This window comes from Elephas maximus, chromosome 2 (assembly GCF_024166365.1).
Source record: "Elephas maximus indicus isolate mEleMax1 chromosome 2, mEleMax1 primary haplotype, whole genome shotgun sequence".
NCBI classification, from domain to species: domain Eukaryota; kingdom Metazoa; phylum Chordata; class Mammalia; order Proboscidea; family Elephantidae; genus Elephas; species Elephas maximus.
Window position 1 is genome coordinate 150433719 of NC_064820.1, and position 20084 is coordinate 150453802.

The 20084-nt window shown below is 44.6% G+C and overlaps 1 protein-coding gene across 1 annotated transcript in view; it reads right to left on the reverse strand.

The window, feature by feature from the left end:
- SPOCK1 (SPARC (osteonectin), cwcv and kazal like domains proteoglycan 1) overlaps positions 1–16372 on the reverse strand; it is a 621016-nt gene extending 604644 nt beyond the window's left edge. Inside the window, exons 1-2 of the mRNA XM_049873709.1 lie at positions 16243–16372; positions 15429–15614 (exon numbers count right to left, since the gene is read on the reverse strand). Of these exons, the coding sequence (XP_049729666.1) occupies positions 15429–15614 (186 nt within the window). The 5' untranslated portion in view covers positions 16243–16372. The remainder of the gene's footprint in view (positions 1–15428; positions 15615–16242) is intronic.
- Between the last annotated feature and the right edge of the window lie 3712 nt (positions 16373–20084).

Below are 20084 nucleotides of genomic sequence, written 5' to 3' on the forward strand. Positions count from 1 at the left end.
CAATGGGATTTGGGTTTGGGGTCAATGGTAGACCTGTTGGCATAAGGAGAAAATACTGCACTCATAACAATTTACTGCAAGTCTTCAAAAAAAAATTCTAGCTGTTTCTAAAATTTTATTAGTCATTGAAGCCAATAGGGCTGATTATTTGGAACAAATAATAATTCTCCAGAATTTTCTGAAAATTTAGTCTGAGAACCACCTACATCAGAATCACCTGAGCTGCTTATTTAAAACACAGGTTCCTGGGTCCCTCCCTTGACCTATTGAAGGGTGAAATGTGCATTTTAAACAAGGCTGCTGGTGATTTTTTTCAACATTACAAAGATGTGAGTCTGAGAACCCCTGCTCCAGCATCTTGCTTTGGGCATCTTCCCTTTCTGCCTTGGCCATGGCTGGTCATCCTGCAACTTGACCCAGGTTTTCTTTCAACTGAGTTACAGTGATTCCATCTCTCTGGTGAGACAGAAGGGGTAGTACTGAAATAGAAAGCAGTGACTTCTGCTCTCTGCATATTTGTTTTCTCCATGTTTTATTTCTGCAAAGATTGCCTGGAACACCTGCAGAAAGTTCTGCTTCCCTGCTCCAAACACAGGCACCGACAGACTTTGTATAATTGCCTGCTTACCTACCAGACAATCACGCTGGAGAATGTTGACAGTGCCCTCTGTAGTGTGACATGTTGCAGATCACACAGGAATAGTTTTCAAATTACGACAAATAGTTGTATAATATGTCCTTCATCCCTTCCACATTCTCAATTTAAGTTAGTACTTTCACCAAAGAAAAGTTTCTTTTAAGAGTGAAGGAAGAGAGTTATATGGACCTAATTTTATAGAATCATATGAAAAGCAACCCAATCAAGTGAATTTTGACATTAGCATGTCCTTCTAGAACAATCCCCAGTAATTCACATCACCAGTCTGTAAATGCATCTTTCCTCCTCCCCAAGAGAAACCATTGTGGTCACATCACAGGGATATTGGGAGGACCCAGGACCCAGGACCCAGGACCCAGGGGCTATAAAATGCTACGTGCTGCTCAGCACTCCCCACCCTGCGCTGAAGTAAGCGCATGCGGCTATCTCTCCCCTCTCAACTGTGACCCTTCAAGGCAGAAATCTTGCATTTCATCACTAGCCTCAAAGCCAGGCACCCAGTTGGTTCTCAGTAACGGTAGATGGGGACGGTGAGGGGACAAGGAGCAGCCTATTGAAACCAGTGTCATTTTTAAAATATAAACTTCACAAATCATAGTTCTGGTTAAGAAACTCTCTGGTGCCCCCATTTCTATACAGCAAGAATCCTAGGGGCTCTGAAGCCCAGGACACTTGACCACAGAGGGAAGGAGAAACTCATTGGTGCAGACACTAGAGGAGTAGGAATCATTTTTCTAAAAGCGGGGTGACCAGCCGAGGGACAGTTGATGGCTGGCTGCAAAAGGCGGCACAAAGAAGGAGAAAAAAAGAACTGGCCACCCTTCCTTGTACTTCGCCACCTGCACATCTTTCTTTTCACAAGTGACTCAGTCTCCTGTCCCCAAAATGTGTGCTAAACTGAAAATGTATGAAGTGTGGCTTTTACATACACTAGGAAAGAGCTTACAACTTAAGGGAATCCTAGTAAACACACGTGATTGAAACACATCAAGGTCTTTCCTGCTTCCAGACCTTTGGACATGCTCTTCCCGCACAACTGCCTTCTCTCCACCCTGGCTAACTCCTGCTCATCCTGCATATCTCTGCTTCAATGCTTTTCTCCGCGAGGCATTCCCTGGTCCACAAAAATAAATTAGACCCTCCATTACATATTCTCAGAGCATAGGTATTTCTACTTTGTAGCACTTTTCCCAACTGTACCTAAATGACTGTTTTGTGAATGTCTGTGTACCACTACTAGACCAAAAACTCCAGGAGGCTATGAACTGTGTCTGTCTTCTTTACCCAGCACCTAGCAGAGGTCTTACATGTAACTGGCATTTAAAGAATTATTTTTGCACCAACAAACCACCACAGCCTGCATTAACTGTGTGTTATTGTTTGGGTTTTTCTAAACCACAGCCAACCCTTCCAGCTGTACTGAATTATAGGTGCTCTGACAGCTGTAATGATCTGGAACTAAAGAACTGTGCCTGTGGAGAGAAGGAACAAAGTCTGGTCCATCCTGCTAGTATTTTCCTGATGGTTCTAAAGCCAAACCTAGAGCTTGAGAACTATCTGAACTCCAAAGAGGAGCATTTGCTAGACCCTGTAGGCTCTTCCCCATGGGCAATGACATCAGTTTTATGCAGAGCCAAGACCAAACTGTAAAGCCAGACGTACAGAAGGTGCTGGGAAAACCATGTTAACACACAGGCTGGCTGGATCATTTGCTTAAAATGGACCCCAACACCCTATGTAAAGCCAGCCTAGGGCCATTTTCCAGGACAAGGTGAGGTTTTATACCTTTTGAGACAGTCTGGCAGCAATTGCATTAGAGCTTAACATTAAAAGTGCAGCCATTCAGGGCTTAGTGGGCAATACAGGGCCTCCTGGGGAGCCCTTCACATAACTAGGATTTTAGGCAAAACTGAGCACAAATCCTCTCCCACGTACTGCAGAATGACAGTTGCCACTTTCAGGAGACGCCCAGCAATAATCTGAAATATGATGAGAAGGCCTTCTGTGTCAAGAAGATACACCTAGAAAATAAGAGAGAGGATGCACCACATGGAACCTCACACAGCCTTCCAGACTGGCAAGGAATGAAATGCAGATAGGCTCAAGAATAACGGAACACATTTCCCCAACAGTTCAGTGGGACACAAGTCAGGAGGCAGTGTCTATACCTCTGTGCCAACAAGTCACTCATACTCAAAAGGCAGAAGTTAAGAGGCCCTCAACTAGCAAATCACAAAAGGCAGACATACTCAAGACCATGAGCATTTACTTTGTGCCATGTGCTAACTCTGGTGGCCTCGTGGTTAAGAGCTTGGCTACTAAGGAAAGGGTCAGCAGTTCAAATCCACCAACTGCTCCTTGGAAACCCTATGTGGCAGATTTACTCTTTTTTTTTTTTTTTTTATAGAGTCGCTGTGAGTGGGAATCAGCTCAATGGCAAGGGATTTGGTTTTGTTTTTTTTTTTTGTCATGTGCCCACTCAGTACACCACAAAACCCCACAACTTATGTATTGTCATTTCAGTTCTATAAATGAAGAAATAAGGCTCAGAAGAGTAATTTGACCAAAGACACCAAACTTGTACTAGAAGGTGAACTCAGGTTAATAGTGGGGTCTTTAGCATACCATGGCACAGGCTCCAGGAGCTTCTCACAGGTTTAGGGGTTGTGGTAGAATTGTGAGGGGGCTTGACTTCCCTCTCAGGTTCCTTCTGTTGCTCAACCCCACCACCACAACCTATTGGTATCAATCATTATTGTCAATTACTATTAAAATAATAACACCAAAAGCCAGTATGAGTCACTGAGGCCAGTCCTCTGAAAATAAACCCTCAGAAGTTGGAAAGTCCTGGTCTGAAATGTTTATGCATTCACTCAAACATTTGTTCAAATTTATTCAAACATTTCATTCAAATTCATTCAAAAATTCACTGAAGCAGCTTTTTGTGCTGGGCCTTATGGTACATTTCTGAGGGCACCAAGCTATATACTAAAAGGGATTATCAAGTTGTGAAATCTTGGTTATCTAACAGAATGTGGAAATTTTCAAACAATATCATGAATATCACACACAAGTAAAATTCTGCTGAAGATAATTCAAAAATGATTGCAGCAGTACATCGACAGAGAACTGACAGAAATTCAAGCCAGATTCAGAAGAGGATGTGGAATGAGGGGCATCACTGCTGACGGCAGATAGGTCTTGGCTGAAAGCAGAGAATACTAGAAAGATGTTTACCTCGGTTTTATTGACTATGCAAAGGCATTCGACTATGGAGATCATAAATTATGGAGAACATTGTAAAGAATGGGAATTCCAGAACACTATATAGGTTCCTCGTGAGCACAATTAAGTGTTCTGGAATTCCTATTCCTCACAATGTTATCCATAACTTGTTATGATCCACACAGTCGAATGCCTTTGCATAGTCGATAAAACATAGGTAAACATCTTTCTGGCTTTCTCTGATGTCAGCCAAGATCCATCTGACATCAGCGATGATATTCCTCGTTCCACTCCTCTTCTGAATCCGTACTGCTGCAAAGCATCTTCGGCAAAATTTTATTGCATGTGATATTAATGATATTGTTTGACAACTTCCACATTCTGTTGGATCACCTTTCTCTCGAATGCAAGCAAATACAGATCTCTTCCAGTCAGTTGGCCAGGTAGCTGTCTTCCAAATTTCTTGGCATAGAAGAGTGAGCACTTCCAGCATTGCATCCATTTGTTGAAACATCTCAGTTGGTATTCTGTCAATTCCTGGACCCTCGTTTTTCACCCATTGCCTTCACTGCAACTTGGACCTCTTCCTTCAAGACCATCAGTTCTTGATCATATGCTACCTCCTGAAGTGGCTGAACGTCGACCAACTCTTTTTGGTACAGAGACTCTGTATTCCTTCACCTTCTTTTGATGCTTCTTGCATCGTTCGACTCTGTGCATAGAATCCTTTGATGTTGCAGCTCAAGACTGGAATTTTTTCTTCAGGTCTTTCAACTTGAGAGATGCTGAGCATGTTCTTCCTTTTGATCTTCTAACTCCAGGTCTTTGCAAGTTTTATTATAATACTTTGTCTCTTGAGCCACTTTTTGAAATCTGTTCAACCCTTTTATGTTATCACATCTTCCACTCGCTTTAGCAAGAGCAAGCTTCAGAGTCTCTTCTGACGTCCATTTTAGTCTTTTCTTTCTTTTTAATGACTTCTTCCTTTTTTCATGTATAATGTCCTTGATATCATCCCATGACTTGTCTGATCTTTTAGCATTAGTGTTCGATGCATCAAATCTACTCTTTAGAAAAAGGTCTCTAAATTCAGATGGGATACACTCAAGGTCATACTTTGAATCTTGTGGCCTAGTTTTAATTTTCTTCACCTTCAACTTGAACTTCCATATGAGCAACTGATGGTCTGTTTCGCAGTCAACCCCTGGCCTCATTCTGACTGATAATATTGAGCTTCTCCATCATCTCTTTTCACAGATGTAGTCGATTTGATTTCTGTGTATTCCATCCAGCAAGGTCCACATGTATAGTCGCCATTTATGTTGTTGAAAAAAGGTATTTCAAATGAATAGGTCATTGGTCTTGCAAAATTCTGTCATGCAACCTCCAGCATCATTTCTATAAACAAGGTCATATTTTCCAACCATAGATCCTTCTTCTGTTTCCAACTTTCATATTCCAATCACCAGTAATTACCAACGCATTCTGATTGCACGTTTGATCAATTTCTGACTGCAGAAGTTGGTAAAAATCTTCCATTTCTTCATCTTTGGCATCAGTGATTGGTGTGTAAATTTGAATAATAGTCACATTAACCAGTTTTCCTTGTAGGCTTATTGATATTATGCTATCACTGACAGTATTGTACTTCAGGATAGATCTTGAAATGTTCTTTTTGACAATGAATGTGATGTCATTCCTCTTCAATTTGTCATTCCTGGCACAGTAGGCCATATTTTCCAATTCAAAATGGCCAATACCAGTCCATTTCAGCTCACTAATACCTACGATATCTATCTTCAAGCATTCCATTTCATTTTTGAGAAATTCCAATTTTCCTGGATTCATACTTCATACTTTCACTTTCTGATTATCAATGGATGCTTGGAACTCTTTATTCTCATTTTGAATCATGACACATCAGTAAATGAAGGACACAAAAGCTTTACATCATTAAGGTTAACTGTATTTGAGGAGGCAGCTCTTCCTCCATCGTATTTTGAGTGCTTTCAACCTGAGTGGCTCATATTCAGACAATGTTTTGCTGCTATTCATAAAGTGCCCGCTGGCCAATTTTTTTAGAAGTAGAACGTAAGGGCATCTTCCTCATCTGTGTTAGTCTGAAGTTTCACTGAAATCAGTCCACCATGGGTGACCTGGTGACATTTGAAATATTGGTGGCATAGCTTCCAGTATCACAGCAACACACAAGCCACCACAGTACAGCAAACTGACAGACTCACTGTTCATCTGTCGTTTAATTTGTACAATGAGCAAATAATCTGAGAAGCTGGACCACATGAAGAAGAACATAGTATTGGGACTGGAGGAAAACTCATTAACAACCTGAGATACGTAGATGACACACCTTGCTTGCTGAAGGTCAAGAGGACTTGAAGCATTTAATGATGAAAATCAAAGACTACAGCACTCAGTATGGATTACATCTCAATGTAAAAAAAAAAATCCTCACAATTGGACCAATAAGCAACATCACAATAAACGGAGATAACATTGAAGTTGTCAAGGATTTCCTTTTACTTGGATCCACAATCAACAACCACGAAAGCAGCAATCAAGAAATCAAACGACGTATTGCATTGGGCAAACCTGCTGCAAAAGACCTCTCTAAAGTGTTAAAAGCAAAGGTGTCACTTTGTGGACTAAGGTGTGCTGGACCCAAGCCATAATTTCAATCATTGTCAAAAGCTGCACAATGAATAAGGAAGACCAAAGAAGAATTAATGCATTTGAATTATGGTGTTGGTGAAGAATATTGAATATACCATGGGCTGCCAGAAGAACAAACAAATCTGTCTTGGAAGAAGTACAGCCAGGATGCTCCTTAGAAGCAAGGATGGTAAGACTTCATCTTGTGTACTTTGGACATGTTATCAGGAGAGACCAATCCCTGGAGGAGGACATCACGCTTGTAAAGCTGAGGGTTAGCAAAGAGGAAGACCTTCAACAAAATGGAGTGACACACTGGCTGCAACAATGGGCTCAAACATAGCAAGGATAGTGAGGATGGTGCAGGACTGGGCAGTGTTTTGTTCTGTTGTACACAGGGTTGCTATGAGTCAGAATACCAACTCAATGGCACCTAACAACAACAACAAGGTCCTGGTTTGAAGAAGTTAGACAAAAGGGGTTTTTAATGTATGTGAGTAACCTAGAATTTCCTCCTATCAAAGTCTATAAAAGCATATATGCCTATCATGCTCCTAAAAGCTTTCCTTGTCCAGTGTTTCACTGATGAGATGTGCTTATGATGCAATTCAAGTGAACAAAATGCTTATTGACCACCTACTGTGTACATGGCATGGTAAGACTCAGTCTGTTGCTTCAGGAAGCATCCAACTATTAAAGAAGGTAAAATATAAACACATACAAGCATAACTTGAGGAGTAATACATAAAAGTCTACAGTCTATAGATATTGTTAATATTAATACAAATAATATCCTCTACTTATTGAGTATTTATTAGGCCAGACACTGTGCTTCAACATACCTTAGCTCATTTACTCTTCAAGGCAACCCGCAAGGCTGGTCAATGTAGTGGACATCTGTTGATGTCTGACCAGCAGGCATCCATTTCCTCTTAAGAAATCACCCCCTACCACCTGTAAACCATGTGCTCCAAAAGGAGCCTCCTTCCCCCGCTCCCCAGTCCCAGAGCTGGGCATGTGACCCAGATCAGGCCAATCAGTATATTCCATCAGCTTGACCAAAGTGATTGAGGAATGGGTACTTAGCATAGGTAAACCCGACAAGTTTCAATTCTGGGTCATTTATAGGCAATGTTGAGCCAGAAAGTACCCCTGGTGATGCAGTGGTTAAACACTCAGCTGCTAACCGAAAGGTTGGCAGTTCAAACCTACCAGCTCCACGGGAGAAAGGTGTGGCAGTCTTCTTCCGTAAAGGTTACAGCCTTGGAAACCCTATGGGGCAGTTCTAGTCTGTCGTATAGGGTCGCTAGGAGTTGGAATTGACTCGATGGCAATGGGTACAAGTTGAGCCAGAAAAACTATGTGTTGGTGTAAACTTGTAGTTGCTATGAGCTGCAACACGGAACTAATCAACTTGAGAACAAAGCTAACACAGGGGAAATAAAGTCCAGACGGGAGACTAGGCCAAGAGAATGGCAGATACACACACATCAAGGCCTATGATGTAACTTGAGCCCTTGGATCCAGCCTTACTTAAAGCCAAAGCTTTTCAGAATTTTCAGTTACATGAGTGAATACATTTTCTTTCAGCTTGAACTAGATTTCGGTTGCTTGCAATCTAGAGTCATCATCAATACGGTATTACTATCCCCACTTAACAAATGAGGGATCAAGGGTTCAGAGAGGATAAACAAGTTGAAATCCAGATAAATTAAATTAACTGTGTGAGGTTTGGTGGCCTCAAGGGTAGCATGCATTCAGACCAAAAATCTGCCAGAGTGCCAGCTTGTTCAATTGCTCACAGAGTATTCTTTTCCCTTCACCTACAAGTACCAAGGTTGAAACATGTAAGTTGCCTTGCTGTCCCATTCTACATATTCTTGCTTACTTCTACACTAAAGGTGTAGCTCTCTGGAGTCCCACCTCTATGCAGGGGTCTATTAAACTCTTCATCCTTGGCATTTTTTTCTTTCTTAGCAGTGCATAAAAATGGTGCATCTTGTAAGTGATGGCATTTTATATTGGATGAAATATGGTGAAAAGTAATATTTGTAACCTTGGGGAAATTATCTAATCTCTTACCCAGAAAATTTCTTTTGTTTATAATTATCTTACCTGGGGAAATGAGACCAAGTGTAAGCTTAGGTCTGAGGAATTTCCTAAGGTACAAATGCGGTCACCTCACCAGAGGAAAGGTAAAGGAGACATTCGGATTGTGTTCAAGTTTAGATATTGAGTGTTTTTGTTTGTTTGTTTGTTTTGAATATATTATATTTGAATAAATGAAACCAAAATAATTACAAAAATTTAAATTTCTAATATTACTTTGTTTCTCAAGCAAAATAAAATGGTTATGCTAATAATTAGGTTCTCACCCTCCTGGGGGGGTATTATGAATAAAAGGAGCCCTGGTGGTGCAGTGGTTAAAGCACTCAGATGCTAAAGCAAAGGTCAGTGGTTTGAAGTCACCAGCTACTCCATGGGAGAAAGATGGGGCAGTCTGCTTCTGTAAAGATTTACAGCCTTGGAAACCCTACGGGGCAGTTCCACTCTGTCCTATAGGGTCACTATGAGTCTGAATCAATTCAACGGCAGTAGGTTTTGGTTATTATGAATAAAAGGATGTGATGACAGTAGGATGGGTTTTGTGTGAAAAGACACCACTCCTGATGTGATACATCAGAAAAGCTGGCTTTGTTCCAATAGCCAGACCAAGATCTTGGCAAGGGAAGAGGAGATGCACTATAAGAGTTCTGAGCCCTGGTCCCAGATTGGGTCTGCTGTGGGTGACATTCTACCTCTAGCCTGCTCAGATGGCACCCTGAGATCTAACTCTCCAAACAAGCAGACAGGTCAGAGGCAGAGCAGCCAAGACTTGGTCAAGGAGGAGCCATGGAAACTATACCCCTCACGGCCACATCTGTCCTGAAGATCAGAAAGTCTAGAACTTGAGCCCCCAGACTGGGGCCATGGGGCAGATTTTAGGAGCTGGCAACAGGTGCCCTTTCTTCTGTGAGCATTATATTCAATGAACAGACCCAGTGTTAAGGAGTATGCAATTTGATCAATTCATGCAAGAGGATGAGGAAGAAATTGAAATAATTTGACTTCTAACAAAAGCCATGTGAAAGAGGTATAGGTTCAGAACTCAAGTCCAGATCTGCCTGACTTCACAGCTCATGCTCTGCGTCTCTACTTCCCATATGAATCTGGGAGCTGGGATCACAAGAAGTTACTCAGTGGAAGGACCTCTTGAGACAGACCTCGAGATGGGTAACAAATTGAAATTCACAGGGAAAAAAAAAAAGCGTGGTGTGGAGAAAAGGGAGTATGAGCATTACTGTCCAAGATGGACAGTAACACAGAAGCCAGAAGTTCTAAAGCATCTTGGAGAAGAGTGGAAGGAGAGTTAAGGACTGCAAACCAGTAACATTTTGCTGGGCATCTGGCCAAGACAGATTTTGCTCCCGAGGAAAAACTGTGCCCTCCAGGGGGCATTTGGCAATATGTGGAGATATTTCTGGTTGTCACTACTGGTGGGAATGCCACTGATATCTAGTAGGTAGAGGCCAGGGATATTGTTAAACATCCTACAATGCACAGGACAGCCCACCATGACAAAAAGTGCCAAGGTTGAGAAACTATGCTTGGGTGGGACAGATACTACAACTCCTCCCTGCCCCATGTACTCTCATCCTTAAAAGTAATACAACTTTTAATTGAATAAATACCCATCATAATAAGTAGGAATTGATGTGTACAAATTCTAGGTTGCACTCCCCTCCCTTTACTCCGACTGGAAGGAGGACATGCTGGTAAGCCATTTAAGATCCATGGGCTAGGGCCACACTTTCAAGCTGGTGGAACCACATGGAAAAAGCTTGGACCCCTGGAAGTTTGTGGAATAGGGTCACCATGCCAGACAGACTTTAATATGAGAGAAATTATGTTCTATCTTGTTTAAGCAATGGTTATGTGAGGACTTTGCTATATGCAGGCAAATCTCCGTCCTGATCTATACATTAGTATTAAGTGATCTGTTCTAGCTAGAATTAGATGGGTCCAATTATCCATTTGGGGACATATCTATGGAGATATCCAAAATCTCATTAGCATATAGGAGAATATTTATCCTCCAGACAATCCAGTTCAGCTGAAATCTGTAGGGTCAGGTTTTGAGAGGACAAGAAGCAGATCACCTGGAAAGGTCAACTGAGAAAAGAAGTTCTATCATCCTCTCCAGGCATGAACTAACTTTTCTCTGGCAAGGGCAAATTGAAGATAAGGACAGAGGATACAAGAGTGGTCATAGGCCTACCAATTTTAAACTATCCCTTTATAATTATCCCCATGAAATAATTGTTTCTATCAATGGTCTTCTAGTACAAGAGATGTAAGATAGTGGGTTCATTAAAGACAGTCAGGATCACAAACTTTTTTAAGTCTCCTTGTGTCTGTTTAATGAAAATGATTTTCTGCTGATCTCGATTACAAACGGAGTTAATGTGGTGACAGATTAATGACTGATCCACTAAGCCTTACCACCTCTCTTGTCTCAGCCCCATAGACTGAGCCAGCCACTATTTTATCAATAAGTCCCATTTGCCCTTGGAACTCATTATAGCTGAGATACTAAAATCAGATGAGCAGATAAGATACTTGCCGTCACCCCAGATCTGCTACAGAGACCACCAAATCCCAGTGAGTATGTGCTGGAAGGAAAAAGAATGCAGGCTGGGCCTTGTGGTCCCATTAGAATTACAAACCCAGGTCACTCCAGAGTAAGATAAATGCCAGCCAAGGCAACACTTCTGATTTTTCAGGCCTGCTAAAGGTAATTATCCTGGAGTTAAATGTCAGGGCTAGTTTCATGTATGCAAGAGAAAGGAAATGTCATGTTTGGTGTAAGCAACAATATTATTTTAATCAAATCAGAAGCTCATTATTAGGAGAAGTTAAGCCCTGACGTGACTCCACAATAAGCTGTGTCCACAGCTTATTGTTTCCCATTCCATTTTCTCTCAGCCTAAGGTTCCCCTCTGATTGCCCTGACATAAAGCAGGAAAGACTTGCAATGTGGTATCAGTGGAGGCTGGCAACCAAAATCCATTCAACTCTTGATTGGCTGCAGTAACTAATCAGACTCTAGATTAAGACTGACTGGTTCCAGTACAGGCTTCCTCCACTTCCCAGCTCTGCAACTTTGGGCAAGTGACTTAACCTCCCAACAGGGGGTAATAGTAGTACTTCTCTCATAGGATTGTTATGAATACTAACTGAGGATAATATATGTAAAGTACCTTAATGTCTGGCACACTATGTGCTGGACAAATGTTAGCTTACTCCATTTCTGTGATGTTTTAATTTTTAAATCACAACTAGTACATATTACTTTTACAATAATAAAAAAAAATTTTTTTTAAAGAAAACAGAATAAGAAAGAAATGTGTGGCAGAACAAATTAAAGGATTCCATCCAATGAACAAAGAGATTACATGAAAGAAGAGATCACATTTATTTTTCTTGCTCAGCCTTAGTGCCCGGTGCCTAGAATATGGTAGGCAGTAAAATATCTGTGGGAACAAATGAATGTACAAATGAATGAAAGAATAAACAGAGAAAATCTTCTAATAATAACAGTTGTGGAAAGCCAAAGCCCAATCAGATTCAGAAAAGTTGGGAGAAAGACTGTGGCATTTTAACCTCTCAACCCCAAGCCATGGAGGAGTTAAACGTGTAACAGTTCCTGGAGACAGGAAATTATTTTACACCTTAATACAAGCATCTGTCTTCTTCAGTTCCTCTTTCTCAATATTGTATTTGTGCAAAAGTCTGGGCCGTCATCTGGCTAAAGCATCCCAATTGATAGTATTTATAAAAGAATAATGACAAATCTAACAGACCGCAAGTACATTTAGGAACAATCACCTGAATGTTGTCAAATTTCTCCTGCATTTATCACTTGGGGAAACAAGCCATGGGATACTTCTGAAGCTTTTACTTCAGGAAAGAAGATGATAGTAATTATTTGTGTACCTAGAACAGTAGGACACATTTCAAAATTTTAAGTAGATGTTCTCAGGTCATCACCAGCAAAGTAACGGCATACCCTGCAACCAGGGGAGCACAGAGCACACATCCCACCATCATTCTAATTTCAAAGTTGGCCCAGCAACAACACCCAATGAGTACCATCAACGCTCCAAAAAGAACCCTTAGCTTTCGGTTTTCAAAGTTCAAAAATCACTTCCAAATATCTCTTCTCCAAGTTCAAAAAGAGACAAATTGGGAAGAGGAACGGTACAAGAAGTTTTCCTTCACAGTGACTTCCAAAAAGTGACAAGCATCATAACAATAATCTCAGGGGACAGCCCTTCAAAGTTATCATTGGATTCAGCAAAACAGCAGCCAAGACACTGGGGTTTTGTCGACCTCAGGCAAGGCCTGACTCCGTGAAAATGATCAGGCTGGCTAGGCGATGGCAACTCTAGACAGGGCTTTGTCCATTGTCTAGCCAGTTTCTACAGAAGCAGCCTTTTACTCCCTGGTCCCAGGGGACCCAGGCTCTGTGTTTATTCCAAGTAAATGATCCAACTGGAGACACTTGGACTTGCCCTAAAAGAGCATCTGGTTTGAGCTTCACAGCACTTTAAGGAGGTTAATGGCATTTAAGTATGGCTGAGCCAATGTTTCATCAGAAGAATCCATGAAACATAAAGTGGCTGAGGATATTTGGAATATTTTAAATACTGTAGATGTTTTTAATAGTATGCTAGATTAAATTATTTTTAAAAATATACACTCTGTTCAAAATATTAGTTTAACACCTAAAAATGCCCCCAAAACAGAAAACAATGAATACGAACATAAAAGCTTTTCTCTTTGTGTTAAGCCTTGAACATTGTTACAATACCTAAGGCAGTATACATCACAGGAATTACCTGGCATGTTTGTTAAAAATGTGGATTTCCAGGACTCACCCCAAATATATGGGATCAGAATCTCCAGGAGAGGAGTCTGGGTGCTAGCACTGAACAAGCACCTTAGGTGAGCCTCATAATGAGTCAGGTTTGGAGAAACACTGATCCAACGATTAAAAAAAAAGTCTCCACTCTCAAGAAAGGCAAGAAATGAAGAGCTCAATTTTTAAAAATTTAAAGCTGAACGGGAATTAAGAATATCATGCTTAGGATACACTAAGACTAAAAAACCTTGAACAGGCACAGAAGTACAATAAAACTTTCCACAATCCAGACTCAACAAGCACAAGTGCCTTCAATCCTACCTAGTTACCACGTAAATCAAGGCTTCTGCAAACTTGGCCCTTTACCAGTTCTTTCATCTCCATCAGTATTTAGCATCTGCCCTGTTCCTCAACTCTATCTAAAATGTAGTGATTAAAAAAAAAAAAAAAAAACACTAAATTTCTACCTCATGTGAGTCCTTGAATGAAAGCGTCACAATTTGCGCTCCTTTTCCAGCCACAAGCAAAGGCAGTCTGTGCAGGGCTCTTCAGAACACTAAACAAGCCACATTTCAGGCTGAGCAAAAAGGGGATCAAAGACAGTTAACAGAGCTTGTCAGGGACAGGGAGGAGGTACAGCAGGAGTCTCATATTACTGGTGGCGGGGGCGGGGGGGCATATCTGCTGCAAAAGGAAGATCCCAAACAACTGTATAAGTTCATCAAATGTGTTTGAAAGCTCCTTTCAAAGAGATGCAGTCCGCCATGGACTAAATAGGAAGGGAAGCAGATAGAGGAGAGATAACCACACTCCTCTGGAAGGAGACCTGGAGGGGGTGCTCTTTAGCTTGAAAAGAATAAGAAAACGTGCAGGATTCATTCATCTCTTAGACCCTCTCCCTACAAAGGCTGGGGATACTGGAAATAGGGCTAAGAGGAATCCAGGGCAGGAAGGGTAGCCCCACACATCTCCTACCTCAGAAAGCCAGTAAATCCTGTCCTGTGATAAGAACAAGAGACTCTGTAGTATGGATCTCTTACGGTCAGGAATTCCTAATGTTAAGTACCATAAAAGTTCCTTTCTAGTCCCCTACCAAGAAGGGCACAGCCCCAGCCACCTGGGGCACCCTTTGAAGGAGCTGGCAATGGCTTTCATAAGGACAGAGGGGATGCCATCTGCTGAAGGGCTCTGAGCCAGGTGTCTCTTGCCCCGGCGGATCAGCAGCCAGCCTTGGGGCAAAAACAGGCAGTATATATATGCGCCTCTGGGCGCTCAGGAATCACTTCCTCACAGAGGAGCAATGGTCTATCTACCCAGACTCCCTTTCAACACAGGAGACAAGCTTCATGTGATACCTGCTCCCTTTTCCTTACCCCAAAGACTCCAGGGTACAAACCACCATGCCCCCAACATTTCATCAGGCCCATTACCATGGCCCTCCCCAACTCCTTCCATACTTGGAACATCTAGTAAATGACCTGGGCTCACCCCTAACCTAAGGTCTCCAGCAGGAATTCTTCAGGCACACCCTAGAGATGGTCCCAACGGTTCCTCCTGCTGCAGGGAGGTTCTCTGGGGGCTTGGCAAAGTCAAGGACCAATGTCAGGAGAACTCAAGAGCTTAGGGAGCCCCTCTCTGTGGAGCTGAGCTGCTCAGCAGCTCATGCCATATTTTTAGTGCAGTTACCTCCCCCAGTCCTACAAATAACACACCTGAACCACAGATAACAGGCAAGAGTAGCAAGCCTTCAAAGTTCTCTTTAAAGTTCTCAGGCAAGACTCAGCCCAGGAACCACGGACAGACAAGCTGCCCGTGGGAGGTCTGCACCAGTCGCCCTCCCCACCCCGCTTCAGAAGGCTCCTTTTCTGAGAGGTTGCTCAGCCCCACAGGGCCGCCGGTGGCGGTACTCACGTCTCGAAAGCGGTTCCAGTACCTGTCCCGGTCGTACTGGGAGACAGTGCTCAGCCACTGGTCATTGTCTAGGAAATTGCCGTTGTCGGGGCCGGCGCCACCGGCAAGCGCGTCCAGGTGCCGGCTCTCGACCTGGAGGAGGCACCACGCCGAGGCCGCCACCGCGAGCACCGCGATCGCTGGCATCTGCGGGGACAGGGGGCATGCAGGGGCTGAGCCGGGAGGCCCCTGGCCGGGCACCCAGGCGTCTGAGAGCCTCCGAGGCGGGCTCCAGCTACGGGAGGCGAGGGTCTCTCACAGGCGGGGACTGGGTCATCCCTTACACACCTGGGGCGCTCGCTGCGGGTCTAGAGACCTAGGGACCCCTCTCACCAACAGGGCTCAGGTACAAATGAGGAGGCTGCGTCACTAACTAGGGGACTGCTGTCAAACTACAGAGGACCCCTCTCACCAATTCTCCGGATGCCCCGCAGACCTCTGTTCTCGAATCAGAGGCTTCGGTACCCTTCCTCAAAAACGGGGAGCCCTCGACCCGCAAGTGCCCTCCTATAGACGGTGCCCACAGCTTTGGGGCACAGGAGGGGCAAACAGGGCTCCGAGCCCGGCTCTGACAGATTTGGGGGGAGGGAGGCGCAGCTGGGGGTCTCCGGGCTGCACGCTAAGGGAAGAGATCTCCCGTCGCCCACCCTGAGGCCTCGGCAGCACAGGAGGTGCGCGGAGATGCCCCCAGGCCCTGACCCTCCCAGCCCCCCGGGTGGCCGCGGCGAGGTCCCAACTACCCTAAGTTGGGGCGCGGGGCTCCGCGGGCACGTACCTTGGGGGCCGGCCCGGGTCCCCGCGTCCGAGTTGCTCGAGCTCCTGCGGCGCGGTGGCGGGAAAGGCTGGTCGGCCGGCTTGCTCCCCTGCGCTCCGGCCCCCGCCGCTGCCGTGCGTCCGGCCGCTTTGTGAGCCCACAGCGCTCTGGCTCCGCTCGCTGGCTCGCTGGCTGGCTCGGGCGCGGCGTCGGCGGGCGGAGGAGCCTGAGCGCTCGAGCTGAGGCCTCTGGCGCCCCCTGGCGGCCTCGCGCTGCCCGCCCGCCCGCCTAGCCTCTTCAAGCCCAGGAGCTGGGGATATGGCTCTTCACAACCGTTTTTCCCTCAGAGTTTTGGTTTTCTTAATGTGGGGCTGAAATAAACTTACAGGTCCAAGCTAGTAAGAGACAGCTGAGGGGACTGACGATATAAGGCAAAGAAGCCAGCCAGCGTTGAGGTATTCTCAAAAGGTGGGCCACCTAAATCAGAATCACCTTGGTGCGGGGAGGAGAGGGCTTCTTAAAATTGGGGTTCCTGGCTCCCACTCTGGACTTAGCTGAATCCTCAGTCCTTAGGAGGGAGGCCAAGACTATGCACTTCTAATGAGTTGCCTCAGGTGTTTTCTATGCTAAGTTTGAGAACCACTGCCCAGTTAATCCCTGGAGTGGGTCAATTTCTGCACTCCCCCTTCCCAGAGAGTGTCCGCATCCGAGCCTCTGCACCTCTATTCCCCATCAAACTACTGCTGTCAGTCCCACAAGACAGCCCCATCTAGCCTCCATGTCTATCATTTCTACATCCATGTGTCCCCACATTGACCCTGCGTGCAGGTATTCATCTCTCGGGATCCTTCTGCAGAGAAGCCTCCTGTCTGCGCCTGTCCCCATCCCTTAGGGACTGGCCCCACCACAAACCTGTTGGGTTTTCCTGGAGGGAAGGGAATGGAAAGAAGAGGCTGCAAACAGGCTTCAGAGATAGGACATTGAGAAGCAGAAGGTTGGCCACCCCTGCTTCACCCCCTTTCTGAATTCTCAGCCATGTCTGATAAAACAGGGCTGGAAGGGACTTAACACACTCCCCTGCCTGTGGGCAAGTGACACTTACCTGTTCTCCCTGTCATCTTTGTCTCATAGCACTATAGCCTACCCTACCCTCCCTCTCCCCCCGCCCCCCGGCCCCCTGAGCACCCTTTTAGAACCAGTCTGGCTGTACTATGACCCCTTTTTCCTAAACAAACACACTTAAAACTCTATATGTTGCTTTCCTGATAAAGACCAAAACTCCTGGCTAAAGGCTCAGGCCCTGCTGCCTCCGCCTGCCTCTCTTGCCCAATCTCACACCACTGCCCCCTCCTTCACTGGCTCCCTGGACAGGTTGGCCTTGAGGAGAGATGGGCTCACTCCTGCTCTGGGCTTTTACACCTGCCTGGCCAGTCTCCACATCTATCTCCCCCCACCCACACCACGCACACACACACATGCACAAAGAAAAAAAAAAAACTTCCATCAAGTCAATTCTGACTCATAATGACCCTATAGGAAAGAGTAGAGCTGCCCCCATAGGGTTTCCAAGGCTGTAAATTTTTACAGAATCTCTTATGGAGTGACTGGTGGACTGAAACCGCTGGCCTTTCAGTTAACAGATGCTCGCTTTAACCACTGCACCATCAGAACTCCTCTCCCCCCACATGGGCCTCATTAATTCATCTCACAGCTTACTCATTCTCACTTCTTCAGAGAGACTTTTGCTGAGCCCGTGGGCCAGGCCAGGACCCCTTGTGGCATGCTCCTTGGGAACACGATTTTTCTGTGGCTGTAAGTTTACTGCACTTAAAATCACTTATTCCACATCTGCCCTCTTCACTTGGCTGTGAGTTCCGTGAGGGCAGAGCCTATGCTTGGCATATTCACCATTGCTTCCTCAGTGCAAGCTCAAAAAATATTTGGTGAATGAATGGCGTCCAACCATGGACTGGAACCACAGCTCTCAGCCAATATGCCCTGACATGTGATGTGGTCGGTTGTAAGTCGTGCTGCAAATAACTTGGTTGTATGTAATAGTTTAATGTATGAAAATTAGATTATGATTTTTCTTTAAAATGCCAGCAGAGTCATGGTTATCCCTACATTACTCTGATTTGCATTCCTCAAAGCTTTCTTAAAAAGGAGAAAAGCTATTATGTTGGGAAATGCATGCCATTCCGGTTTATTTTATCACGGGAGTGTTTTAAGTATTTCACTATCATTTGCAGCGTATGTCAGAGTGGGCGAAAAGTTTAGAAATAAATGATGTGGAGAATGTTTATTATTTTCATGGAAACCCAAGTAAGCAGATAGTTCCCCATTTCTCTGCCTACTTTGACCAAAACTTCTCCAAAGAGTTATCTCCCCATGTCACTTCTGCCTCCTCACTTCCAATTTGATCTTCAACCCACTCTAATCTGCCTTTCATCCTCACCAAACCATCTGAAATGACTTGTCACCGCCAGTAAGCACCTCCAAGTCACCAAACCCAGAGAGCACCCCTCTGTCCTCCCCTACCTGACCTCTGAGAAGATGTCCCTAGGCTGCCTTGGTGCCCTGCCCCTTAGCTTCCATGCTCTCCACCACTTATCCCCCCTTACACACCAGAGCTTCTCAGGGCTCAGGTCTGGGCCCTCTGCTCTCCCTGTCTAAACCCTTTGCCTAGGTGCTCGCACCCAGCCCTGTGCTGACGATTCTCCAGCTGCATAACTGCATAACTAGCACAGATGTGCCTGATGGCATCCAGCTGTGCAGGCAATGTCATGCTTGACATCTCCTCTTGGGTGTCAAGCAGGCATGTCAAACTTTACCAAGGCAAAACAGAAGTTTGGAATTCCCTCCATGATCCTGTGCTCTGAGTCCCCCCTTTAACAGTCAGTGTACCCCCATTCCACATGGCTGCTTAAGGCAGAAACCTACGAGTCATGTTTGACGCTTCCATTTTCCTCACCCCTCATTTCCAGTCTATCACACAGCCCAATCCGTTCCACTTCCAAACACCTCTCCGATCCATCCACTTCTCTCTACCACCGTGGGCACTGCCTGTCCCACTTGGCTATATCACTTCTCACCTAGAAGACTGCAGTGGCTTCCTGGCTAGTTTCCCATATTTTTTCCTTTCCCCTCCAATTTATTGTCTATGCAGGACCTAGGGTGATCTTCTAAAACAGAAATAACATCCTTGCATAAAATCTCTCAGCGATTGCCATGACACTGAAACAAAAATCCAAATGCCTTCCCATGGTTGTGTCATCTGGATCCTTCCCCCTCATTCATTAGATTCCACCCACACTCCTTGCCACAGTTCCCAGAACATGCCGAGCATGTTCTCACATCAGGACCAGCACACTGGACACACCCTCTGCCTAAGACGCTCCTCTCCCTGCTCTTCAGAGGCCCATTCCCGCTCAGTTCTCAGATCTCAGCTACAATGTCACCACCTCATTGAAGCCTTCCTTGACTAAAAAAAAAAAAAAATGGACTACCCCATCTAAAATAAGCACTCCCTATCCCAGCCACCTCAATATTCTCTGTCATTGTACCTGTTTGTCCATTAGCAGTAAATTGTTCCTTTGTTTATTGTTTCCCCCCCCCACTAAAATATGAATATTAATTCCAAGAGGGAAAACACATTGTCTTTTTCCCTTCTGTATCCTTATGCTTAGCTCAGAGCCTGACGTCTAGTGGGCACTCAAGAAGTATTTACCCACTGTTTGAATGGATGGGTGAATGAAGCAAATCCATCGACCTTAATGCATGCTAAAGCTTGAAAACCATAACAGTCTAGAGATGTTTCTTTTGGTCCCTTAAATTCCTTGTTCTGCAGCTCCAAGCTCTGCTTT